The sequence below is a fragment of the Ahaetulla prasina genome, chromosome 2, assembly GCF_028640845.1.
Source record: "Ahaetulla prasina isolate Xishuangbanna chromosome 2, ASM2864084v1, whole genome shotgun sequence".
NCBI classification, from domain to species: Eukaryota; Metazoa; Chordata; class Lepidosauria; order Squamata; family Colubridae; genus Ahaetulla; species Ahaetulla prasina.
In genome coordinates this window covers 121,888,614-121,915,826 of record NC_080540.1, presented here as the reverse complement: position 1 = coordinate 121,915,826, position 27,213 = coordinate 121,888,614, and the positions used below count along the sequence as shown (strand labels likewise).

The 27,213-nt window shown below is 40.2% G+C and overlaps 1 protein-coding gene across 1 annotated transcript in view; it reads left to right on the top strand.

Annotated features, from left to right (window-relative positions):
* ARHGAP44 (Rho GTPase activating protein 44) overlaps positions 1 to 27,213 on the top strand; it is a 69,323-nt gene that overhangs the window by 8,142 nt on the left and 33,968 nt on the right. The window contains exons 2-7 of the mRNA XM_058166755.1: positions 18,450 to 18,489; positions 22,832 to 22,936; positions 23,206 to 23,282; positions 24,057 to 24,168; positions 25,573 to 25,649; positions 27,035 to 27,152. Of these exons, the coding sequence (XP_058022738.1) occupies positions 18,450 to 18,489; positions 22,832 to 22,936; positions 23,206 to 23,282; positions 24,057 to 24,168; positions 25,573 to 25,649; positions 27,035 to 27,152 (529 nt within the window). The remainder of the gene's footprint in view (positions 1 to 18,449; positions 18,490 to 22,831; positions 22,937 to 23,205; positions 23,283 to 24,056; positions 24,169 to 25,572; positions 25,650 to 27,034; positions 27,153 to 27,213) is intronic.

Genomic DNA, 27,213 nt, shown 5'->3' with positions numbered 1-27,213 from the left:
TACATTTCTATACCGCCCTTCTCCATTTATATGTCCAGCCCTGCATCTTCTAGGTGTTTGCTTTTCATAAAGCTAAACAAAAACTTGGTTCCTTTATGACTTGCCTTTGTACTGTTAATCAAGTATAACTATATAGTTACCAATTTTTTTTAACTCTGCTGACTGTGAACATCCCACAAAACAACCATTTGCCAGAAGACAAACTAGGAAGAATGGTCCCTATGTCAGCTTGTCTATCCTGCCAAGATATGTTGTCTTTTGTGTGTGTGCAGAAGGGCACCTTTCTAAATATACCTATGTATTTGTAAAATTTGCAGTACATTTAAACAGCATCAATATTATGTCATTGAGAATTAGAAAAATCAAAGGCAAAAATGAAGAAGCCTATTTTTTTCCATTTGTTGAGCATCATTAATTGTTATACTATTTTTAAGAACTTGCACATATCTCTTTACTTTTCCTTCCTCCAAGTTTCCTATTTGATAGATCTTCCAACTCTGACTGTATCTAACGTCTGACATTGCATAGGTAATTGCATACCACTGCCTGGTAATTGAATTTATTGTTATTGAAAATATCCAACCCTATACCATTGAGATAAGGGACACAGTGGCTCAGTGGCTAAGATGCTGACCTTGTCAATCAAAAGGTTGGCAGTTCAGCTGTTCGAATCCCTAGTGCCACATAACAGGGTGAGCTCCCTTTACTTCTGCCAACCTAGTAGTTCGAAAGCACGTAAAAAATGCAAGTAGAAAAATGGGGACCACCTTTGGTGGGAAGGTAACAGCGTTCCGTGCACCTTTGGCATTTAGTCATGCCGGCCACATGACCACAGAGATGTCTTTGGACAGCACTGGCTCTTCGGCTTTGAAATGGAGATGAGCACGCTCCCTAGAGTTGGGAACGACTAATACATATGCGCGAGGGGAACTATTACCTTTATACCATTGAGATGGAAGGTCAACTATCTATGTTGAGGTTCCTTTGATTTAAAATTTCGTGGCCTTCAAGATCGCCAAGGAACTATTCTATAATGCCACCAACACTCTCACTCATGCCTTGCGATTTGCAGGCTTTTCTTCTCATCACACCGATAGCAGTCATGAAAGTATGTCCATTTCTAACTGTTCTGCTGTCATGGAGAAATCAATGTTGTCTAAAAAGGAATTGGAAGCACTATGTTCCACTTACTCTGTTACTTCCTTTCTGGAGTTTACTTGCCTAATAAAGCTAGTGCTATTGGGTACAACAGGACTCAATTTTCTTCTCTTGGATCATTTGTAGATGATACAAATTATCCAAGGGGAGATGTGTGAAAGTTTGTGTGAAGTAACATCAATATGTTGATTACTTAGCTATCTTCCAATAATTCTCATCTGAGTCAAGGAAAGGAATGGAGGAGAAAATTTGCTTGAAGACAATGTGTGCAGTTAGTACATAATAAATGCAAACAATAAATTTAATTGACCTTTTCCAGGAAAAGATCCATTAGATCTGTCCATTAAAATATCCATTAAGTCTGAATGTTAAATACACATTACTTTATTGATGTTTTACATATTTTGATATAAATTGACACAAATTATGTCAATTATGTCAATTTAAGGGGCGTACATATGAGCACAAACGTGCCTACCGTTCCTGTCCTATTGTTTTTTTATTCTTATACATATATGCTTATAATTCCTCATATTTCCTTATATATATGTTTATATACTATATAACCATTTTGTGTGATGCTTATGTATATTGTTGTGACAAAAATAAATAAATAAAATAAATAAAATAAATTATTCATACTGATTTTGGAATAAAATGGTATGTTGTTTGGGAATGAATCTCAAACACAGATTTATTCTCTTGGATAAGAAGTCCATTAAGTGAGGCTCCATTAAACTAAGATGTCATTGTAGTAATTTTGATGCAAGATTGTTTTAAAAAAATACAAATTGATTTAGAAACGGAGGGATTATGTCAAAAACCAGGGAAAGTGAGGCAGTTCAAATGAGTATGATGATTTATTGCAAGCTTAAGCTCTCTACAAGAATCTGAACTACTAACAGTCAAAAGAAATTAGTGGGAGTTAAGGAATTTAACGCAAGCGAGACCTAGATCTCTTGTGGGTATGTAGGGATTCATGACTGATGATGCATTTGACCCCTCCCTCGGACTCAGCCGGGTCATCTCCTACAGATTGAATTTAAGATAAGAGTATTTTAATAAAAAATGGGGAGATTAATTAATGTGGCAATTCTGCATAAGTATTTGGAGTATGCTGGAGAACTCAGAAATTCTATTTCCAGACTCTGACTAGGCAGTGGACAGTAAATTCTTCAGGGGGTTTCATTTCCCTTGTAGTTTGAAAGAATCGATCGAATCTGGATAGTTGGATGCCCCGGTGATGGATCTAAGTGCTTTTAATTGGTCTAGATTGGGCCATCTTTTTAACACATTATGGATCATTTCCTTTCCAGAGTTATTCATTTAATGGTGACTGTACCGTAAGGAGTCAGAATTATTATAGTAAACCAGAATCAATTTCCCCTTGCTTCGATATGATCACAATTATGTAAGCATTGCCAAGAATGAGTCAAGCTATACTGCTGAGAAGAGAGAAGATGCCAAGAACATATGATAATCACCTGGAAAACATCTTTGACTACAATATTGCTACATGTGTATCTGTGTATGTATTTAGTATAATATTAAAGGCCAACTTGTGAGGTCAGATTGTTGGGGGCAATAAGTTGACTTTGTATATAATATACAAATGGATAAAGACTATTGCTTGACATAGTGTAAGCCGCCCTGAGTCTTTGGAGAAGGGCGGGATATAAATGCAAATTAAAAAATAATAATAATAATCACCTGGAAAACATCTTTGACTACAATATTGCTACATGTGTATCTGTGTATGTATTTAGTATAATATTAAAGGCCAACTTGTGAGGTCAGATTGTTGGGGGCAATAAGTTGACTTTGTATATAATATACAAATGGATGAAGACTATTGCTTGACATAGAGTAAGCCGCCCTGAGTCTTTGGAGAAGGGCGGGATATAAATGCAAATTTAAAAAAAAATCAAAATAGAATAATAATAATTTAAAAGCCACTATGTTGTTTATTTATATACTAGTACTGCTAATCAATCTATCTTCCTTGTTTGCCATGCTGTTGAGAATTATGTTAAGTGTAATTTATTTTATTTATAAATTTCATTAGCCTCCCATCTTACCCTAGGGTAACTCTGGGTGGCTTATAAGTACATATACAGTTAAAAATCGCTTTTTATCACTGTTGTAAACGATTCAAATAAGGGGATTTTAAAGGGTGGGAGGGTTAAGATGAGTTTTGGGAGAAACTCATTAGGGCCAGGGCCAGACCCTGCAAAGGCTCGCGGTAGGGAGATTATAGGTTCGGAGGTGAGCAAGGAGGCTGGAGCTCGATTCTCTGAGGGCTACTCCATTGGCATGGTAAATGGGAGGGGCAGATATGGTGGAAGCGGGGGCCCATATCATGTTCGGGGAGTGCATGCTCGCTGTTTGCAAGCGATCATGCACTCCGGTCCCCCTGCTTACCTCATTCCCCGAGTAGTCGGGATCCTCGGGACCTGGGCCTCCGGCTGATGCTATGTAATGCCAGGTCCGTGGTAAATAAAGCCCCCCTCATTTCCAATCTTATACAAGAGGGGGTGCAGATGGCAGCTCCCCCAGCACCTGGATGAAACTCTCTATCTTGACCCGTTCCAGTCCAGCTTCACGCCTGGGTACAGCACGGAGACGACTTTGGTCGCATTGGTAGATGATCTCTGGAGGGCTCGGGACAGGGGTTGTTCCTCTGCCCTGGTCCTATTAGATCTCTCAGCTGCTTTTGATACCATCGACCATGGTATTTTGCTGCGACGGCTGGGGGGTTTAGGAGTGGGGGGCACCATTCTTCGGTGGTTCTCCTCCTACCTCTCCGACCGGTCGCAGACGGTGTTGGCAGGAGGGCAGAGATCGGCTGCGAGGCACCTCACGTGTGGGGTGCCACAGGGGTCGGTTCTCTCGCCTCTTCCGTTCAACATCTACATGAAGCCGCTGGGTGAGATCATCCGTGGTTTTGGGGTGTGATGTCATCTGTATGCTGATGATACACAGCTGTACATTTCCACCCCTAACCACCCCAACGAAGCCGTTGAAGTGATGTCCCACTGTCTGGAGGCCATGCGGGTCTGGTTGGGGAAGAACAGGCTTTGACTCAACCCTTCCAAGACTGAGTGGCTGTGGATGCCGGCATCCCAGTACAGCCAGCTGACTCCATCGCTGACTGTTTGGGGCGAGTCATTGGCCCCCATGGAGAGGGTCCGCAACTTAGGCGTCCTCCTAGATGTACAGCTGTCTTTAGAAGATCATATGATGGCCGTCGCCAGGGGAGCTTTTTATCAGGTTCACCTGATATGCCAGTTGCGTCCCTTTCTAGACCGGGATTCCTTATGCACGGTCACTCAAGCCCTCGTCACCTCCCGCCTGGACTATTGCAATGCTCTCTACATGGGGCTCCCCTTTAAGAGCACCCGGAGGCTCCAGCTGGTCCAGAATGCAGCTACGCGGTTAATAGAGGGAGCAACTCGAGGCTCCCACGTAACACCTCTCCTGCGCAAGCTGCACTGGCTTCCGGTGGTCTTCCGGGTGCAATTCAAGGTGCTGGTTACCACCTTTAAAGCGCTCCATGGCATAGGACCGGGTTACTTACGAGACTGCCTGCTGCCACCAATTGCCTCCCATCGACCAGTGCGCTCCCATAGGGAGGGCCTCCTCACTGCTGTCGGCCAGACAGTGTCGACTGGCGACTCCCAGGGGGAAAGCTTTCTCTGTGGGGGCTCCTCCCCTCTGGAACAAGCTGCCTGAATCCTTCGGGAGAAGGGCGGTATATAAATTAAAATAATAAATAAATAACATAACATAATATAACATTAAAACCAAGGACACATGGGGAGGGCAGCATGGAGGTGGGATCTGTTATTACTCAACCGCCTCCATTGCACTGTTCACCCACTGGGGCCCCAACTGATACAACCCCAACTGACACAACCACATCTATAACCTTAGCCCCAAGCCAACTGACCCAAACACATCCTTACGAAAAGATATGAGGGTTAGGGCCAACCTCACATCGGGGAGGGGGGAGCAAGATGTTCCAGAAGGCAGGGACAACAGCAAAGAAGGCCTTCTTCCTGGACTCCACCAGCCAGAATAATTGGGTTGACGGGACTAGCAGCGTACCACCTCTGCCGGCACGAGTGGTATAGGCCAATCCCACAGGGTTGAGCCGATCCCTCAAGTAAATCAATGTATCCGAGGAATACTATATGGGAATAGCTGCCACATGATGGCAAGTGTTAGGTTTGTACCAAGAATATCTCCTTTCAGCCTCTTCAGAATCCACTGTAGAGAGGATAGCTGGAAGGACTTGGCTTTCTTTTTCATTTAGGCACCCCTGAAAATCTGCCTTTGCTTTTCTCCCTTTTCTTTTTTTTTTTAACATCAACCTGAGTTTAGAAGAATGACTGTTTTGTTTCAGTGATTAGTGTCAGTCACCCAAGAAAACCAGACAGGCGTCATGACAAGAGCTAATTCTACTTTATTGTAAGGCTACATTACATAGGTTTTAGAAGATATAGTGAAGGAACCGGTGTCATGGTCAGATCATTTTCTTCTTCGCCTAGACTTTCAGACTTTCAGACTTTCAGACCGCCGCCCACCACCACAGGGAGACGGAACCAATGCGTTGGTTCCGTCCCAGGCGCCTGATGGACCCGGAGAGGTTCCTGACGGAGCTTGGGCCATTTCCTGAGGATCTTACCCACGGCACGACTGAAGAACTAGTTGCGGCCTGGGAACGGGCCACGGCTGGGGCTTTGGACCGTGTCGTGCCTTTGCGGCCTCTGACCCGGCATATATCTCAATTGGCTCCCTGGTTCTCCGAGGAGCTGAGAGAGATGAAACGCCGGAGAAGACGCCTAGAGAGCACCTGGAGGTCCAGCCGTTCCGAGGCTGATCGGACACTAGTGAGGTCTTTTACTAAGACCTACCTAGTGGCATGAAGGAGGTGAAATGTTCTTACGTTTCCACCCTCATTGCATCAGCAGATAACCGCCCGGCCGCCTTGTTTCGGGTGACCCGCTCCCTCCTTCATCAAGAGGGACGGGATGACCCCTTACAGGGACGAGCTGAGGAGTTTAACGGTTATCTATACGATAAAATCGTTCAGCTTCGGGATAGTTTGGACCAAGACTGCGGCGATCCAACTGAGATGACAGAGACACGTCTTGCTGATGTTATTTGGGATGAGTTTGATTCTGTGGCTTTCGAGGACGTGGACAGGTTGCTGGGGAGGTTACATGCAACTACATGTTTACTGGACCCGTGTCCTTCCTGGTTAGTGCTGGCTGCTCAGGAAGTGACACGAGGCTGGCTCCAGGGGATTATAAATGCTTCTTTGGTGGAAGGGGTTTTCCCCGCCGCCTTGAAAGAGGCGGTGGTGAGGCCCCTCCTCAAGAAGTCTTCCCTGGACCCAGCTATTTTGGTAAATTATCGTCCAGTCTCCAACCTTCGCTTTGTGGCGAAGGTTGTAGAGAGTGTGTAGAGAGGTAGGTCCCCCAGCACCTGGAGGAAACTGTCTATCTAGACCCGTTCCAGTCCGGCTTCCGACCTGGTTATAGGACGGAGACGGCTTTGGTCACGTTGGTGGATGACCGCTGGAGGGCCAGGAACAGGGGTTGCTCCTCTGCCTTGGTCCTATTAGACCTCTCAGCGGCTTTTGATACCATCGACCATAGTATCCTGCTGCGCCGGTTGGAGGGATTGGGAGTGGGGGGCACTGTTTATCGGTGGTTCTCCTCCTATCTCTCTGACCGGTCGCAGACGGTGTTGACGGGGGGGCAGAGGTCGTCCTCGAGGCGCCTTACTTGTGGGGTGCCTCAGGGGTCGATTCTCTCGCCTACCCTGTTCAACATCTATATGAAGCCGCTGGGTGAGGTCATCAGTGGTTTCGGGGTGAGCTATCATCTGTACGCTGATGATACTCAGCTGTACCTTTCCACCCCGGACCACCCCAACGAAGCGGTCGAAGTGCTGTCCCGGTGCCTGGAAGCTGTATGGGTCTGGATGTGGAGAAACAGACTCAAGCTCAATCCCTCCAAGACGGAGTGGCTGTGGATGCCGGCACCCCGGTACAGTCAGCTGCATCCGCGGCTGACTGTTGGGGGCGAGTTAGTGGCCCCAAAGGAGGTGGTTCGCAACTTGGGCGTCCTCCTGGATGGTCGGCTGTCCTTTGATGAACATCTGGCAGCCGTCTCCAGGAGGGCTTTTTACCAAGTTCGCTTGGTCCACCAGTTGCGTCCCTTCCTTGACCGGGATGCCTTATGCACGGTCACTCACGCTCTGGTTACATCTAGGTTGGATTACTGCAATGCTCTCTACATGGGGCTGCCCTTGAGGTGCACCTGGAGGCTACAGTTAGTCCAGAATGTGGCTGCGCGAGTGGTAACGGGAGCCGCTCGTGGCTCCCACGTAACACCACTACTCCGTAGCCTGCACTGGCTTCCTGTGGTTTTCCGGGTGCGCTTCAAGATTTTGGTTACCACCTTTAAAGCGCTCCATGGCTTAGGACCCGGGTACTTACGAGACTGCCTGCTGTTAACCTTATGCCTCCCACCGACCCGTACGCTCTCACAGAGAGGGTCTCCTCAGGGTGCCGTCCGCCAAACAGTGTCGGCTGGCAGCCCCCAGGAGCAGGGCCTTCTCTGTGGGGTCACCGACACTCTGGAACGAACTTCCCCCTGGCTTACGTCAAGTGCCTGATCTTCGGACCTTCCGTCGTGAGCTCAAAACACACCTATTTATTCAAGCGGGACTGGCATAATAGTGTCAAATTTTAATTTGGGGTTTTATTAATATTTTTAAAATTTTAAAACTAAATTTTAATATTCAGCCTTTTTGTAATTTGCTAGGTTTTAAATGTTTTAACTTGTATATATTTCGTGTTTTATCTTGGCTGTACACCGCCCTGAGTCCTTCGGGAGAAGGGCGGTATAAAAATTTAATAAAATAAATAAATAAATAAAAGAACCTTGCAAGTGTGAAAATGCAAATTTCTCACCTTCTCTTTTTACTGTCTGATAAGTTAAGGTGGATTTTTTTGTAAGTTTCTTCCTCTGCCCTTTTATCTGATCATTCCCTAGGCAGCAACTCTTCTCTTCATCTTCCAGAATCATTCTCACATCCCATTACAACTAGAGACTACAAATGTCTGTGTGGGAATGATCATGCTTTGATTTGATCCCAACAAGATGGAATAATTTTGGAAATAGAAGCTCTCCCATTTCAGAGATATTGAATATTTAGCTGGGGGCAATGCTTCACTGTGCAGAGCTAGTGTATATAGGTCCTCGACTTACAACGGTTCATTTAGTGACCAATTCAAAGTTACAACGGCACTGAAAAAAGTGATTTATGATCACTTTTCACACTTACGATCGTTCCAGCATCCCCATGGTCACGTGATCAAAATTCAGATACTTGGCATGTGGGTTCATATTTATGACAGTTGCAGAGTCCTGGAGTCATGTGATCTTCTTTTGTGACCTTCTGACAAGCGAGGTCAATGGAGACGCCAGATTCACTTAATAACCATGTTACTAACTTAATAAATGCAATGATTTCCTTAAGTGTGATAAGAAAAGTTGTAAAATGGGGCAAGCTCACTTAGCAAATGTTTCACCTAGCAACATAAATTTTCAATCTCGATTTTGGTTCTAAGTCAAGGACTACCTGTATTGGGGGGGTATCTTCTTGGACTCAATTTCTGCTTGAGTAACTATGCCTGGGTGTGTCTTTGTACGTCCCTCTTGTATGCCAGATATGGCCCTTTTCAGATGAGGAAGTTTTGCTCACTGTTAGTCATGCTTTGGTCTCCTCCTATTTGGATCACTGTAATGAACCATTCATGGGCTGATCTTGCAGAATATTCATAGGACACAAGAAACATTCTGTTTGCTGACAAAGCTGAAGAACTGATTTTCACTTAGATCCTATAATCAGATCTTCTATTCAGCTCAAAGTTGAAGTATAAAACTGAACATCATGTACTTATTGATGGGATGTTGATGGATGATTTAATTGAAATACATCATATAGATGTTAAATAAGAGCAGTAGGAGTAACAACCCCTGTGACACCCCACAACAGGGGGGGGAGTTCTGCCAAACAACCCTGAGCAATTTTATCCACAAGATGTCCTTACAGTAGAGTGACTCAGGAGATGCTCTTCCAGGTACTTGGTGAACACTATTTAGAGAGATCTATGCATCAGATGCTCAGTCATGCATTTGGGACAATATTCAATATCCTCCCTCTTTCACAATCTTAGAACTCAAGGTGATCCATTAGGTGATACATGGAGATTCAGCGTAGAGGGGGAAAATAAGTAAATTGTGATATTTGCTGCAAATAATTCCGGTAAATTCTGGTAATTTGGATGGTTTTGAAAGTGAATGTGAGAGGCTCAGAATCAAACTTAAATAATATCAATGTCTGATATTATCTCCTGAATCGTAAGTGGCACGCCTTAAATAAAAGGGAGCTGTCACCTTACAGTCCAGGCATACAAGCTTCCCGGATCTATCCAGTTAATCTTGTGTAATGCTGAATGCTAGACTACATGTCTTGATCCAAAAGAGCTTTTCTGATAATCTTACGTTCTCAGGTTGGAGAAGGGCATTTAACCTATAATTCTACAGCAACCACAGAACATTACATATAGAGTTTGTGACATTTTGTTCTGAAATTGTGGTCATAAGAAAATTTGAAATCAGAAACTAAGTTACATTTGATGTTTCCAATAAGATCATGTGAAATGTTAATATCACTTTATAATGCCTTGGTAAGGCCACACTTGGAATATTGCATTCAGTTTTGGTCGCCACAATGTAAAAAAGATGTTAAGACTCTAGAAAGAGTACAGAGAAGAGCAACAAAGATGATTAGGGACTGGAGGCTAAAACATATGAAGAACGGTTGCAGGAACTCAGTATTTCTAGTTTAATGAAAAGAAGGATTAGGGGAGACATGATAGCAGTGTTCCAATATTTCAGGGGTTGCCACAAACAAGAGGGAGTCAAACTATTCTCCAAAGCACCTGAGGGTAGAACAAGAAGCAATGGGTGGAAATTAATCAAGGAGAGAAGCAACTTAGAACTAAGGAGAAATTTCCTGACAGAAGATCAATCAGTGGAACAACTTGTCTGCAGAAGTTGTGAATGCTCCAACACTGGAAATTTTTAAGAAAATGTTGCATAGCCATTTGTCTGAAATGGTGTAGGGTTTCCTGCCTGGGCAGGGGGTTGGACTAGAAGGCCTCCAAGATCCCTTCCAACTCTTGTTGTTGTTGTTGTTGTTGTTTTTATTAATTATTATAAAGATACCTTGCTTTTAGATAAGTAGTATGTTGCCTGTAGAAATTACTCCCTGAAAATGTTTGCAAAAATGCTTGTTGTATAGAAAATTTCATCACTGCTAAGAAAATACCGCACACAGATTTTTCCTCTGTGATAGAAAAGAATAAAGTGAGATTCTTTGTCCAAATATCCTGGAATCATCTTTTCTTTTTTTTAACCTCTTAATTCTAGGTATGTGGCAGGTTTCTTTTCAAAGCTGCCTCCGCCTTTTATTACACATCAGGGAAATTAGAATGTAATTTCCTTTCCTGGCATTGAAGCATTTTTAGGTTTATTAGAGGGTGGCAGTGTTGTCATTCAGCGCTATAACCTCCATCTGCTTGAGCATTACTGGAATGCTAATTGTGTTGGTTTGTTAAACAAGCACAAAATCACAGCAAAGCGAAGCATAAACATGTCTGAGATTATGAAAGCAGCTGCCCAGTTTGAGAAGCTGCAGGCATCCAAATTCAATATAATCCACTCTTTTTTATATAAGCAGTTTTATTAGGGAGGCGTGCCAGCCTCCATGGCTACAGGCAAACTTCCCTAGGGCATGGTTTCCAGCCAGAAGCTATATGCATAGACTGGACTTTTATTTTCCTCCAGTGCATCTTGAAAAATTGAAATAATGTTTTGGGATGAGAAGTAAAGAGGATTGTTATGGTTTAGCCCAGAGATGGCAGAAGAAATCTTACATTTTGACCCAATTAATATTTGATTTGATTATTTTAAGTTGAAGACTATAATGACAAATTTCTGGCTTTTGTACACAAATGCATCATCAGAAATGGTATATATTGTAGAATTTTTTTGTTCAAACTTACCTCAACCGGGGTCTTAACAAAATGTGATAGGAATGGACACATCTAATTTTGATCCATTTCATTTCTGCATAATTTCTGTGTATTACTCAGTTTCTACTTTAATCTGAATTTCTTTCAAACTATATTGCACTAATAGTGAAATCTCCTGGGGCAAAGATCCATTTGTATACTTGCAGAGCTATGGATCAGATATGGATTCCTCTGCCATCTCTTCACACATGAATGGATTTTGAATATAAAGTTGAATAATAACCAGAATTGCTCTTTCACCTAAATATACATAAATTTAACCCAGGAAGCAATGTCATTGCATGGTGTCTTGACAGTGAATTCTTTGGAGTAGATTGTTTCTATATGGATGTAGTAGGCATTTTCTTTTTCTGCTGAAATAACTGCAGCTTAGCAGAAACGTATTTCATTTATGTAACCATACATAAATCTTGGGAATGGGACAACGACAGCTTCATCCTATAAATGTTGTAGAAATTAGTTAAAATTAAAAGTAAGTTCAAGCAAGAACTGACCTGGATTGTAACTTCAGTTAGGGTGCCAGTTAATCTCTGAACCTCTTCGCTTAATTTATGATGTTTACCACCAGTGCAAGCTGTAGTATCAGATTGTTTCCTTTGGGAATGATAGGCTGCCTCTTTGCCATTGCCCATTATAGAACACAATATTTTTCTGTGTGAAGATTACAGGATATGACTACATGGAGAGAAATCTGTGCAAAGTAGTATTTTCTTGATTTTTAAATGTTTCTAACAATGTGGCTAGTCACTGGGAATGGGGCAACATATAAATTTAATGAGTAAATAAATATACAGTGTTGAAAACACAATAGAACTCTTCCAACTGGAAAACAAAATACAGCTGCTTCTCCTGAAGGAATCACAACCATAGCAATACCATTGGAGATAGTTTGTACCAACTGGAGGCATTCACCACGATAGCTCATTGGCCTTGGGTAGATATCTTCATTAGAGTACAGGTAGTCCTCAACTTACAACCGCTTGTTTAGTGACAGTTCAAAGTTACGGTGGCACTGAAAAAAATGACTTATGACCATTTTTCACACTTATGACTGCTTGTTCATATTTATGATGGTTGCAGTGTCCCAGATCACGTGACCATCTTTTGAGGCCTTCTGACAAGGAAAGTCAATGGGGAAGCCAGATCCACTGAACAACCATGTTACTAATTTAACAACTGCAATAATTCAGTTAACAAATGTGGCAAGAAAAGTCATAAAATGGGACAAAACTCACTTAACAAAATTGTCACTTAATAACATAAATTCTGGGCTCAGTTGTGATCGTAAGTCAAGGACTATCTGTATCTTCAATGAGAATCCATTTGTCAGGCCTCACCCATCTACCTGCATTTTTCCATTATTACTCTTTCATTTTTTATGGATAGAAATGAGCCCTGTCCGTCATCTGTAACATTGAAGAAAAGAACAGTCTTTGTGTCTCTTTGACCCCTTGTAAAGATGAATATGATTGTCAAAGTCGACAAAAATAAGATTAAAAGATAGTTGATAGGTTGTAATAAAAAATTATTTAAATAAGAATGAAGACAGGAAAGGATTAATTGCAGGGAGATAGGTTTGATGGAGAATGACCCCACTCCTTGTCCTAAGAACCCAGCGTTCACTGTGGCTGAACACAGATAACTTTTCATGGATGGGAATAGTGCCCCCATCCTGCTTATCCCATTGGACCCATTGCAGGGTTGGGATAAGAAACATTGTTCTGCAATGGTTCTATGCAGTTCTCAGTGGATCATTCCAGTATAAGAGAGGGGAGGATATGTTGGCTGGTTTCCCTTGATATATAGGATGCTTATTAATATCTCTGTGAAGTCACTGAAATACATTTTTGATGGTTTGGGGTTTAATGGGATGACGAAAGTCACCTCTACATTGTCATGTGGTATCTGGAAGTTGTGAGGATCTAGTAGGAGAGAACAGACCAAAGATAAATATTAGTAAGTCAAAATTTATAACATCAGAATTCTTTGTCACCGCCAGAATATTGTTTTATTAATAAGCACTATAGCTCAGGGAGCAGATTCATGATTCAAATATCCTTCTGGATTCATGGCCGTTCCTGGGATGGCAGGTTGAAATTATCGCCAGGTGAGTTTAACTCCCGCTTTAGCTAATACTGGTATGCTAGTTGTGACATTATCTGGGCAGCAGGAACTGGCCACAGTAAGTCAAGTCCTCATTATCAACCGTTAGACTACTGTAATGTGTCATATTGGGACTTGTAGTTCTGGTTGCTGCTCAGAAGCTAAAATTGGTTCAAAATGCAGTGGTCCATGTAATTTCAGGCTCCTAACATTTGGAACTTATAACACTGATTTTGTAGGCCCTGCACTTGTCGCTGGTTGCTTTCCAACACAATTTAAAGTGCTGGCTGTGACCTTTATCACAACCAATTAGATTGCTTAGGAAGAAACTGTTAAACAGCTCACAGTTTTAGGAGGTTTGGGGGTCTGAAGTGAGGGTGGCACTGGTTTTCTGTGGCAGTAATGAAATGTAGAACAGCCTCCCCATGGATATCGGCTACCCCTTGTTTTGCTGACATTTCAGAAGTTGTTGAATAAGGCATTGTTTCATCTTTATTTTCAGTTTTCTTGTTTTCACTTTTATGGTTTGGTCTGTTGTTTTTGTTATCCTTGAAGCTTGTTTGGCTTGCATATTGCAGTGGATATTTTAACTGGTCTGTTTTTTTGTTACATATAAGTCACAAAGAGTTTCTGATTGTGGAGGGATAGAAATCTGCCTGAATTAATAATGGGGAAAAAAACACTTGGTTCAATTTTCATATCTTTTTCTCCAAATGCTCATATAGATTACCTGAAGAAATTTATCAAGCTGAATCAGCTCCTTATAGTATTTTGGTGTGTTTTTTCCTTGCGTACTTTTATAGTTTAGAATTTTTTTTAAAAAAAATCCACTCTTTTAATATAATTCAGTTTTTCATTTGAAAAAGATAGATAAATTCCTTGAAACATCCTTCACTCAGTTCTTTTAAGAGCATGGTCCTTTTTACCAAGAATGATTGTGTAAGCATTAAGCTTTTAAAATACAATAAATACTATATAATGTTCATGTCTCATAAAGCTACACTTTTAAAAAAACTGGAAACATGGTCATAAATATGAGTCCATTACTTTTGTAATAACTACATTGATATATTGATTACATGCCTGAGTAGTCATCACAGTAGTCATTTCTACCTTATACTGAAACAAAGGATGCTGGTAGAATTCAATGATCCAGAAACTTTCTAATTCATTAAATCTCTCCAATTCATTTTGCACACTTCACATATAGGACTTAATGTTTTAGATAGTTTTCATCCCTACGCCTATTTTTCAGTTTGTTATAATTTTTTTAATAGTTAAAATTGGCTTCCTCCCTGGAATAATGGTAGCTAACAACCAATGGCTTTTGGTGGTGGGAGAGAAAGGGATAAAAAGTACTTTTGAATTTGGCAAACATCAATATGTGACACTTCTATTTGAAGAAAGTATGCCTACTCATCCCAGCTGTTAGAGAGAGAATTGCCATAAGGTGTTTAGAAAGCTTTCAGTCGGGTAATGGATCTTTACTCAAGCAAAAGTATGAATTCTTCAGATTTTTCAATTAACTATAAAACTTAATTTGTTGTAATAGCTTGAGGAGAATAGAATAGAATAGAATAGAATTTTTATTGGCCAAGTGTGATTGGACACACAAGGAATTTGTCTTGGTGCATATGCTCTCAGTGTACATAAAAGAAAAGATACGTTCATCAAGGTACAACATTTACAACACAATTGATGATCAATATATCAATATAAATCATAAGGATTGCCAGCAACAAGTTATAGTCATACAGTCATAAGTGGAAAGAGATTGGCGATGGGAACTATGAAACGATTAATAGTAGTGCAGATTCAGTAAATAGTCTGACAGTGTTGAGGGAATTATTTGTTTAGCAGAGTGATGGCCTTCGGGAAAAAACTGTTCTTGTTCTGGTGTGCAGTGCTCTATAGCGTCGTTTTGAGGGTAGGAGTTGAAACAGTTTATGTCCAGGATGCGAGGGATCTGCAAATATTTTCACGGCCCTCTTCTTGATTCGTGCAGTATACAGGTCCTCAATGGAAGGTTGGTAGCAATTATCTTTTCTGCAGTTCTAATTATCCTCTGAAGTCTGTGTTTTTCTTGTTGGGTTGCAGAACCGAACCAGACAGTTATAGAGGTGCAAATGACAGACTCAATAATTCCTCTGTAGAATTGGATCAGCAGCTCCTTGGGCAGTTTGAGCTTACTGAGTTGGCGCAGAAAGAACAGTCTTTGTTGTCCTTTTTTAATGATGTTTCTGATGTTAGCTGTCCATTTGAGATCTTGCGATATGATAGAACCCAGAAATTTGAAGGTTTCTACTGTTGATACTGTGTTGTCAAGTATTGTGAGAGGTGGAAGTATGGAAGGGTTTTTCCTAAAGTCTACCACCATTTCTACGGTTTTGAGTGTGTTCAGTTCCAGATTGTTTTGGTTGCACCACAAGGCTAGTCGTTCGACCTCTCGTCTATATGCGGATTCGTCATTGTCTCGAATGAGACCAATCACTGTTGTGTCATCTGCGAACTTCAGTAGCTTAACAGATGGATCATTGGAGATGCAGTCATTGGTATACAGAGAGAAGAGAAGAGAAGAGGAGGATCTCTATTGGAAAATTATAAGTAATGATCTAGAAATAAAGAATAAAGGAGGTTTTTTTATTTATTATTACTAAAAAGATGAGAAAGAAACTATTTCAAACCCTATCAAACAGGAAAAAGAATATTTAAATTGCCTAAACCTAACTTGACTTGTGTTGATGTTTCTTTTATTGAAGTTAGATTGATCAGGTATAGGTGCATTAGGTATTTTTTCAATGAATTGAAAAATCAAGATACTAAGATGGAGAACAGGAAAGCATGAACTAGAAAAGGTAGACAGAACAATAGATTATTTTATTAATGTTTGCACACTGAAAGATGCATATATTTAGGGCTTTTTATATTAGAAAAGCTAAATGTTGGGGAGACAATTTCAAAGTTTTAAAGTCAATACATAAATGTTTCTTTCACCAGAAACAAGTTTACCTAAACATTTGCCCACATAAATTAATCTAAAGATTTTCTACCAAAAAAGTAGTCATGTTGGTTTAGATATAAATATTGAATACAGTTATGGAACAGTGTATCTCAGTGACTATTAACCATGCTACTTAGGAATGTACAGATGTAAATATAAGTTGAGAATTTCTAAATCTGGCAACAGTTCTTCACTTGGGAATCATTCAAGGACATTTGCCTAGCTATATTAGAAGACAGATTGGTGGAGTAAATTAAGGATTATTGATTCAATCTACCAAATAGTTATATTTGTTTAAGCAAAAGATAAAAAATTAATCAGTAGTCTTATTTTTATTGAAGCAAAAACAACAGTAATATTTAAAATGACTCCCTATATATACTCAGATAAATGTCACAATTTAAACCAGAACAGATTGCGCTTGGAATTTAACATCCAATTTTGTAGTGGTCTTTGAACTTGAAAGTGGTATTTGATCTGCAAAATTAACATTCAGATATTACTTCTGAAGAATGATAGTCTTGTAACATCAAAAGCACTCTTTTTTATGTCCATATATTCCTTTAAAAAACAATGTCCTAAATCTTTATTCAATTCAAATATCTTTAAGGGCCAGATTCCCAGATTCATGTTAAAAATTGGACTGTTTTAACAATAGATACACAGGTACCAGTTTATTTATTTAAAACATTTATATAGCCAGCCATTTGGGTGGCTCTCAGTCAATGTCTTAAAGTCTTAATGTGTGGAAGAGTTTATGCAACTATATTTCTTTAGAATAACCATCTGGCTTACATCCTTTTGATTCTGAAGGCAGACAAAGGAAAAATAGTATGAAGTCAGGAATAGGCAAATTAGAATCCCTTTGATTCTCGGATGAGAAAGCAAATCTGACTAAGAAGCCTAGAGGTATGCAGGGAGAAGAAAGGATGAATAACTTTTTGACCCATTCTGATATATTAGTATGAGGGGACATTCTTTCCTATGAGGCAGTCCCTACCTTTTGATTAAAATTCCTATTAAATTGAGTCCCCTTTTGACAACTGGCAAAATCTTGCTCTAAGATACTCTGCAAATTCTATTCCCATACTCAAAATCTATGAGCACTGCTCATAAAAAAATAGAGCTGATGTGTTTGAATTTGAGTATTGAGTATTGGAGGGCACACTCTAGGATATGCATTTACAGAAGATGATCAAAATAAGGATGCAGAGTCTGAAAATCTAGATACTCTAAGCATGTCTGAAAGTGCTGAATGTACTTTGAGGCTTCAGAAAAGAAGGTTGAAGAAAAAAAATCTGAGAATTGGCTACAGAAAAATGAAGCCCAGCTCCAGTGGGGTAGAACAACAATAATTTGTGGGAATTACACAAATGATTCCACATGAATATTAGGGGGAGAAAACTGATTAGAATTCCTAAATATTAAGGGAAATTCATAGTACTGTTTGTTATTGTAGAAGTCTAGAAGTTGAGACTTTAGAACAGGGGTTTCAAGTTTAAGGCCTGCAGGCCGGATCTGGCCCAATGGGTGCTTAAATCTGGCCTGTGGGGCCAGCCTGGAAATAGCAAAGGACTGGTCCGGGGTATCTCTGGCTGCCAAAATGGGGTACGGGGGGCGCACATGACCCCCTCATGCCCCGTTTTCGGCCTGGACGGTCTCCTGAAGCACTCTACCAGTCAAAACAGGGCGTGGGGGGGTCCATTTCAGCTATAGTTTTGTGAAGGTCAAGAACGATAAGGGTAAGTAGATCAGTAAACAGTAAGTGTTATGTCTAAATGATTCACACTTGCTATAGAATATATGATATAGGTTGCAGTTAGCCTTAGTCATAGGCTACTAGCAGCAGCACCAAGCAATAGGATGGTTTTCTCTTATTTTATACAATGGTTTCTGTTCCAATCAGCCTTGAAGACTTGTCCAAGTTTCTAAGTTTCAAATTTCACTTTTAAATTGTGACAAATTATTCATTGTGTCATCATGAATTACTATGCTTTCTTTTTGTTTTAGGGCTGAGAAAACAGAAGTTCTGAATGAAGATCTTTTACAGGTACTATGCTGGTTTTTTTTCCCCTGAGACCTTATGCTTGCCATTGTTCGATACTGAAATTTGCCACACGTGAAATAAAAAACAGTCTTCCAGATAGAATTTACTGGGACAAAGAATGACAAAGGTATCAGGAATAAAGCTGATGTTTTTAGGGAAAGGTCTCTAATAATTTTTTTTAAAGACTCCACTGTTACACATTTGAACTTTATTTCAGTTAGAAAGTGATTAAGTAGAAAATATTAAATTATATGTTTTTTAATTAAAAAAAACACTCTACTAAATGTGAATATGCTTTTTGACAAGTCATTATCTTTCTAGTGAATGCTGTTTTCAAGAAAGGTTAACTCCAGAGCAGACTCACTGAATGTTGCTGAATCCTGTGGTACTCTGTGTTTATAGAAGAGGTGTCTGAAATACATCCCTAATCAAGATAATGGTTTCTGTGTCATAATCAATGAGATTCAATCATTGGGAAGATATATGGAAAATATATTAAGTTTCTAACATGGGATTAGATTGAGGCTAGACTAGTCTTTAGAACTGCCTTTCCAAGTATGGTAGCCTCCAAAAGTTTTGAAATTGATCTTCCATCAGCTCCAACTAACTTGGCTAATGGCCATGCTGGCTGAGATTATAGGTATTCTTGTCCAAAGCTTTTGAGGGACATTGTTTTGGGGAAAGTTGCTTCAAAAAACAGTCCCTTCCAGATATTAGGTATTCATGTGTAGGCTGGGTCACACAGAACAATTGCAATCAAGTCCATTATATTTTTGTCTCTTGGACATCTGTAACTCCTGCCATTGTGATAGTTACTTGTATATGTTCTGCCTAGGCCTTACGTTCCTATTCAGAGATTCTAAATATAAAACAGATGGTCAGTAGGAACAACTTGAGGATATATAACAGGCCTGGTTTTTATTTAATGAGTTGCACGGTTGACCTAAGTCTGATTTTTATGTCTGCATTATCCAGGTTAGCTTTCCATAAAAGCCTGCTCCTATTTCAATGCACTGGCCTTCTGCCCTGTCAAATATTTTTAAGAGTATACCTTCCTGACTCATTGAACACTTGGGGACCAAGACATGATAACTGTCTTTCAGATTTATTTAGTTACTTATTTTGTTGTTGTTGTTAGTTGCGAAGTCATGTCTGACCTATCATGACCCCGTGGACAACCTTCCTCCAGGCTTTCCTATCCTCTACCATCCTATGGAGTTCATTTAAGCTCACGCCTACTGCTTCAGTGACTCCATCCAGCCACCTCATTCTCTGTCGTCCCGTTCTTTTGCTCTCAATCTTTCCCAGCATTAGGCTCTTCTCCAGTGAATCCTTCCTTCTCATTAGGTAGCCAAAGTATTTGAGTTTCATCTTCAGGATCTGGCCTTCTAAAGAGTAGTCAGGGTTAATCTCCTCTAGGACTGACCAGTTTGATCACCTTGAAGTCCAAGGGACTCACAGGAGTCTTCTCCAGCACCATAGTTCAAAAGCCTCAATTCTTTGGTGCTCAGCCTTTCTTATGGTCCAACTATCACAGCCACACATTGCAACTGGGAAAACTATAGCCCTGACTATATACACTTTTGTTGGCAGGGTGATGTCTCTGCTTTTTAGTATTCTGTCTAGATTTGCCATAGCTTTCCTCCCCAAGAGCAAGCATCTTTTAATTTCTTGGCTGTAGTCCCCATCTGCGGTGATCTTGGAGCCCAGGAAAATAAAATCTGTTCTTCCCCATCTATTTGCCAGGAATTGAGAGGGCTAGATGCCATGATCTTAGTTTTCTTAATGTTGAGTTTCAAGCCAACTTTTGCACTCTCCTTCTTCACCCACATCAAGAGGCTCTTTAGTTCCTCGTCACTTTCTGCCATTAGAGTGGTATCATCCGCCTATCTGAGGTTGTTGATATTTCTCCCAGCAATCTTAATTCCAACTTTTGTTTCATCTAGCCCTGCCTTTCTCATGATCTGCTCTGCATATTAAATAGGCAGGGCAACAGTATACAGCCTTGCCAGACTCCTTTCCCAATTTTGAACCAATCAGTGGTTCCGTGTCCAGTTCTCACTGTTGCTTCTTGACCCACATATAGGTTTCTCAAGAGACAAATAAGGTGATCTGGTACTCCCATCTCTTTAAAAACTTGCCACAATTTGTTGTGATCCATACAATCAAAGGCTTTAGTATAGTCAATGAAGCAGAAATAGATGTTTCCCTGGAACTCCCTAGCTTTCTCCATGATCCAGCATATGTTGGCAATTTGATCTCTAGTTCCTCTGCCCCTTCAAAATCCTGCCTGTACTTCTGGTAGTACTCGATTCACATACTGCTGGAGCCTAGCTTGTAGTAGTTTAAGTATAACCTTACTAGCATGTGAAATGAGTGCAATGGTGCGATAGTTTGAACATTCTTTGGCATTGCCTTTCTTTGGAATTGGAATGTACACTGACCTTTTCCAATCCTGTGGGCACTGTTGAGTTTTCCAAATTTGCTGGCAAATTGAGTGCTTTTATAAATAGGTAGGAAGGTAGGTAAGTAAGTTAAACCTATTTATTTATTTATGAAAGTTATATAGTCATTTTATACCATAAACGTAGTCTATACAGCAAACCCAATCATGCAATACAATTAAAACCAAAACCAAAATGGCCAGAGGAAAAGCAACCATTAAAAGATAATCTAACATCCAGTATCCATATGCAAGTTTTTAGAATTATTTTGAACATGGCCAGGAATCCAGGTGTATCTTGATGCAAACTGTGTGTGTGTGTGTTTTCCAGAAGGCAGGTTCTGCTTCCCAGGTTCCATCGATGGTACCTGAAGAGTCACAATGCTACCTAATCATGTAGGCTGAGTAGATAGTCCCTGAAGATAACTATTAACAAATGCCCATTGTAGTTCCTTCCATTTCCATAGTTATTTGATAAGATTTGTCATAGTATGTAATTCCTATCAAACCATACTTTCTTAGCTAATTCACCAAGGGACCTGAAAAATCATTGTTACTCTAATTAGATTTAGAATTGTTTTTAGTACACAGTCTATTGAAGATATGAAGCACTGACTCTTATTTTAGAAATATAATTCAGTAAGATACGCGAAAATATAAAGTTCGCATATATCAAATGGCTTCATCCCTTTGAATCGGGGTGGATTCTACTTACTTTCATTAATGGTTTGCAATGGGAGCATGCGCGTGCATATGCGCAGAAGGTTCTGTGCATGCACAGATTGCATTTGATGATGTCCGGGCGGGTGGGTGGAGCCTCCCACTGCCATTACTACCGGTTCTTATGAACCGATCTGAACCGGGGGCAACCCACCACTGCTTTGAATGTTACTTACATTTGATTTTTCCATCATTCTTGACAAAAGGTACATCTAATTGTACTGAGTGCAAAATGTAAAGTGAAAAATTGCCTTAACATTCTTGGTTTTCCAAAGTCTAGTCCTGATTATAACTTTCATTCACCCCAAACCAGAGTCAGGTCTCCCCATTATCTACTGCCCTTGAGCATTCATAAATCATTCTATAACTTACCTTTTATGACTCTGTTCATTGAGAGAGAAACAAGCATTGGGTAATACAAATTTATTTAGGCTAACAAGGTTTAAATTCTATTTTAAGACATTTTATTAAAATGAATCCTAAAAATAATTGTCTCCTTGCTTCCTTTTGAACTAGTTTACTAACTGCAATAGTTTATATATTATTGGGATACCAAAAAAAAATGCACTATTCATGCTAAGTGCTACAATTCATACAAAGTCACAGTTCTAGTGTAGGATTCTTGGTTTTATCAATAAATCAATATGAAAAATAACTATGGCAGTCACTGCTTGTTTGTTGATACTGGTCTTATCAGTATTTTTCCTTTTAAAAAAATTAGATCTTCCCTTGTACCTCTATAGACTAATCAAGTGATTGAGTCAATTACAGCAACAAACAAAGAATAAGCTAAGAAATCACAAAGAAACCACGTACGCCTGCTTTTGCTTATCTGCTGTAATCAGTAAACTACAAGCTCCGCTTGACTTCTTTAAATCAGGATGTAACCAGTCATGCAAACCACATTATGGCCTAACATAATACTAGGTCTAGGCATTAAAGTTACATTTGTGTTAAGGAGTAATGGGATATGTTCTCTCATTTTGCACAGTTCAGCATATTATTAAAAAAGGCAGTTTCAGCAGATTATAACTGAATTATGAAAATGTCTGTAAAGGTTGGCCATGGATTTAATTTGAGAAGCAGTTTACCTTGAGGAGGAGGATTTACCATGAAGAGAGTTGCATGCTGGGAAATAAGAATGCATTTTTCTGATGTGATATGTGAGATATCCATCCACAGGTGGAGAAGCGTTTGGAGCTGGTGAAGCAAGTCTCCCACAGCACGCACAAGAAGCTGACGGCATGTCTTCAGGGGCAGCAGGGATCAGATTCTGATAAGCGCTCGGTAAGAGATCCAGGTATCCCCTGTGTCAGGAAATAGGGCACTTTTACCCTGAAAAGAGAAGGCAGTGGAATTAAGAAGCAAATACCCCTTCAAGGGACTTTCCACTTTCATGTACATGCATGAATTCTCCAAGAATATGGTGGGAAGTGAATTGTTCGAAATACTGGTGGCGTGGAAGTAGAATTGTTTTCTGGATGAGAGATGAAAAGGCTGGGATGTCATTGGTTCTTTTTTAAGAAAAAATCATACAACAGTTGCTTTTGTTGCAGAAGAAATTGCCTTTGACGTCACTTGCTCAGTGCTTGATGGAGGGTTCTGCTATCCTAGGAGATGAGTCCCTGCTTGGGTAAGATTCCAGTCCAGTGTCTGCGGAATAGCGAGCACTTTGGGAAGGGAGAAGCTAGGAAGGTGTTTCAATCACAATAAAGTTTCTCCATTTAGGTAATTGGCTCATTTGAAAACACATTGAGTGCTTGTGGTAAGGTTGAAGTGATTAATTTTATGAGCCTTACTTCCAACTTTTTCCTCATAAAAGGGGAGGCAGCTCACAGGCACAAATCATCACATACAAGAAAAAAAAATAAAACCACAAATACAGAGTTTGTGATAAATAATTTACCCTTCCGCCCATTTGAATCGCTTCCACTAATTGTAAATAAGCCACCGCTTTTTCCTACAGACCTCTTTAGCTTAGGACTTTACAATCCATTATGATCGATCTTCAACATGCAACCTCAAGTCAGATAAATCGAGGGATAAATCAGAGCATGAAGCTGGAACAGCATGTAGTCATTTCTTACCACCCATGATTTTTACTGATTATTTATTTATCACTGAAAGTGACTTTTCAGTGGAAAAATGTGTAGTAAAATAGCAAATGTGACAAGCCATAGATGCTTCCCTGCTCTGCAACCTTCTGAGTCTAAAGAATGGCACACTATTTGTTTGTTAGTTTGTTTATCAAATTTATTTGTTGCCCATCTCATGGTTCAGATGACTCTAAGCAACATTAATGGTAGACATCTGCCCTGTCCTGCCTTTGAGGAACATCTCTTGGATCAGCTGCTCTCTTAATCTATTTCTTACTTTCTCCCTTGAGATCTGCCTGTTCTCCTTGCAGGAAGATGCTGAAATTATGTGGAGAAGCAGAGGACAAGCTAGGTCAAGAGCTCATCCACTTTGAGCTGCAAGTTGAAAGGGATGTGATAGAACCACTGTTTGTGTTGGCAGAGGTAAGAGTTGTTTACTTCAAAGTGAATCTCTGCCATGGGTCTTTTAGGTTTGGTATAAATGTGAGTGGATCTCTAGAAGATCTGAGAACAGGAGGCATTTCAGGATCTGTTTGTAGTCAAAAACTTCTGGCCTCTGGCCTCTTGGAGTTTGGATCCTGGAATGAAAGGAAGTAATAGCATATCAACAAAATGAATGAAGGGAACTAACAAGGTAGTCTATTTAAGAAGTCAGATTCACAACCAAGTAGGAAAAATGCATCTGATCCTATCCTGGTGTTCAAGTACTAAATGAGCCATATTTATCACTGTGATTACAAGAGCCAGAAGTGAGCATCTGTTTAGGGCTTATATTATCTACAAGATACTTCACAGAGGAACTAAGCAGAGAGAGTTTCACAGTTTGTTTTCAGTTTATTTATGGAGATACTGTCTAGTTTAATTGCCCTGGGTTTTTCCTACAGACAACACAAACAAATACTGGTAGTCTTAACTTAATGGCCACAACTGAGACAGGCAACTCCATTGCTAAGCAACATGGTCATTAAGTGAAACATGGCATCCCTGCGCCAGACTTACATATTCTGTGATTCTGTTAAATCACCTGTGATCGTTAAAGGTAGCATCACATGACTGCAACTTGTGACTTCCTACTGGCTTATTCATTTACTTCTCCTATCAAAAGCTGGTGGTGAAGCTTGCAAATGGTAATTAGGTGGCCATGGGACCCCCTGTGACTATTGTAAACCCCTGCCACTTGCAAAGTGCCCGGATCTCGATCATGTGCCCATGGGTATGCTGCAAATGCCATGAGTGTGAGAACCATTCATAAAACTACTTTTTCTGCATCATCATAAATTCAAACCGTTGCTAAATAGGCCGGCCATTGACCAAGGATTATCTGTAATCCAGTTTTCTTTCATTCATATATATATATATATGTATATGAAATTCTATTAATTTTTCTCTGCAACTAGTACTATGGGACAGGAATTGCAGAGCTGCCCCGACACCATCTTTCCTTGTGCTCTTAGGATGTTATGGGCCAAAGGGTTCTGAGACTTTTCAGGGTACATAGCCACCTGGTTGTGCTTTATGATGATCAAAACGCCACACACAGATTATAAAAGCTGTTCTAGGTGGAGGCTTCTTTTCCTTCCAGCTTTGTTCCTTAAACACCAGTGGCTATTCTGAAGGTGATGGTGGCAAGTTCTCCTGCTAGCCATGTGAGTGTTCTTATAGGATAGGAGCTGTCCATGGTTCTGGAATGGGCTGTAATGTTAGGCCTGCAAATTTACTATGATGTCATTTAAGTTCAGTATATAGAATTTGTAATGCAGTCTTATTCTTTATAAATATTCCCTATATAACTTACTTTCTTTCTTTTAACTAAAAAAACTACTTCAGGTAGAAATCCCAAATATTCAAAAACAGAGGAAACACTTAGCAAAATTAGTCCTGGACATGGATTCATCAAGGACAAGGTAAGAGACATATTTTTTTTCTCAGTTGCCTTTGCAATGCCAAGTCTTTGTTTGCTTCATGTGTCTGTTTTTATTGCTGGACTAGTTTTTAGAACAAGTTTCCTTAGGGCGGCTTTCAGTATTCAAAAAGAAAATCCATCCCAGATGGAGTTTTATGCTAGACTGACCTGTCTCCTGTCATTTATATATCAGGATTGTACAAATGTGTGCTCTCTCCATCAGCCTTCAGTTTGGGTTGGCAGTGGCCATTATGGCACAGGGGAAAATCTATTAGTGCTGGCTTTATGTTTTTAAAAAATGGGGGGAAAGATACCTCAAAGACGTATTTATTTGCATAGATTAAGAAACACCCAACTCACAGTGATTCTGGACACAGAATCTTTTTACATTATAAAAAAGCTGGAACAATAAAATAAAAGAACAAAGAGATACACATCCAGAAAAAGAAAAAGAAGAATGATATAAAATAGAACAGAATGTTACAGGGTCTTATTACCATCCTACCCAAGGCTTGGGAAAATAATCAAGCTTTCAGGGGTTTCCAGAACATCATCTGAATGCAGCAATATGGACTTTACATGGGTGGAATGAAGGCAACTTGAATAAGGCATCTCTTTCCATCTAAAGAGCTGGAGTCACTAAGTGGTCTCCAGTAATCAGTCCCAATCGCCTCTTCCTATTCTTAGAAAAAAGCAAAGACAATTGAATTCTGTAATCACCATCTGGATCAATTAAAATAGTGATCTACAAACTTCCATTGTCTCTGCTATTCTAATCCAAAAAGATTTCTTTCAAAGTCCCAGGGAAAATTTAATGTCCAGATTTGCATTGAGATAGACATGGTTGCTTCAATGTCTTTTATTAGCCAGAGGCCTTGCCCTGACTAGGCCAAAAGCATTGCTGTCTTTCACATCTTCCAGTTGTGGAATCCATGGCTGAGATTTTCACCGATGAAAATAAATAAACGAAATCTTTCTAGTGTTACAGTGTCCTTAGTCAAGCTAGTGAGTGACTATTTGCCTGAAGATATACACATTGTTTTTCTTTCTTGATATTCCTCAAAAATCAGCTATTTCTGCCTCCTCCTGAAAGAGCTGTGATATTGCCTTAAAAATGGAGAAATTTGAAATCACGGAGACACTGAGCTGACATTTCTGCGGAGGGGAAAAAAATCCCTCTGAGGGATGAGCATTTGAAAATGTTGGCATCAGTTCATGCTAACAAAAGTGCCTTCACTCTTAAAATTAGCTTGTGCTTATGGCAGAGGGAAAGCTAGAGTGTGCTCCCTTCCATGCGACATGATATTATATTGTTCTGGCAAGGCAGGAAGATAGGTCCTGTGTCCCACTGAACAGCCTACATCTTTGCTCTTCTTTCTCCTACAGATGGCAACAGTCAGCCAAGTCTTCAGGTTTGTCAAGCAACTTGCAGCCTTCGGGTGCCAAAGCGGATGCTCTCAGGGAAGAGATGGAGGAGGCAGCAAACAGAGTGGAGATTTGCAGGGTATCTCTCCTCCCTCTTTTCATTCTAGACAATTGACTTCCAGGAGGTGGCCAGAAAATAA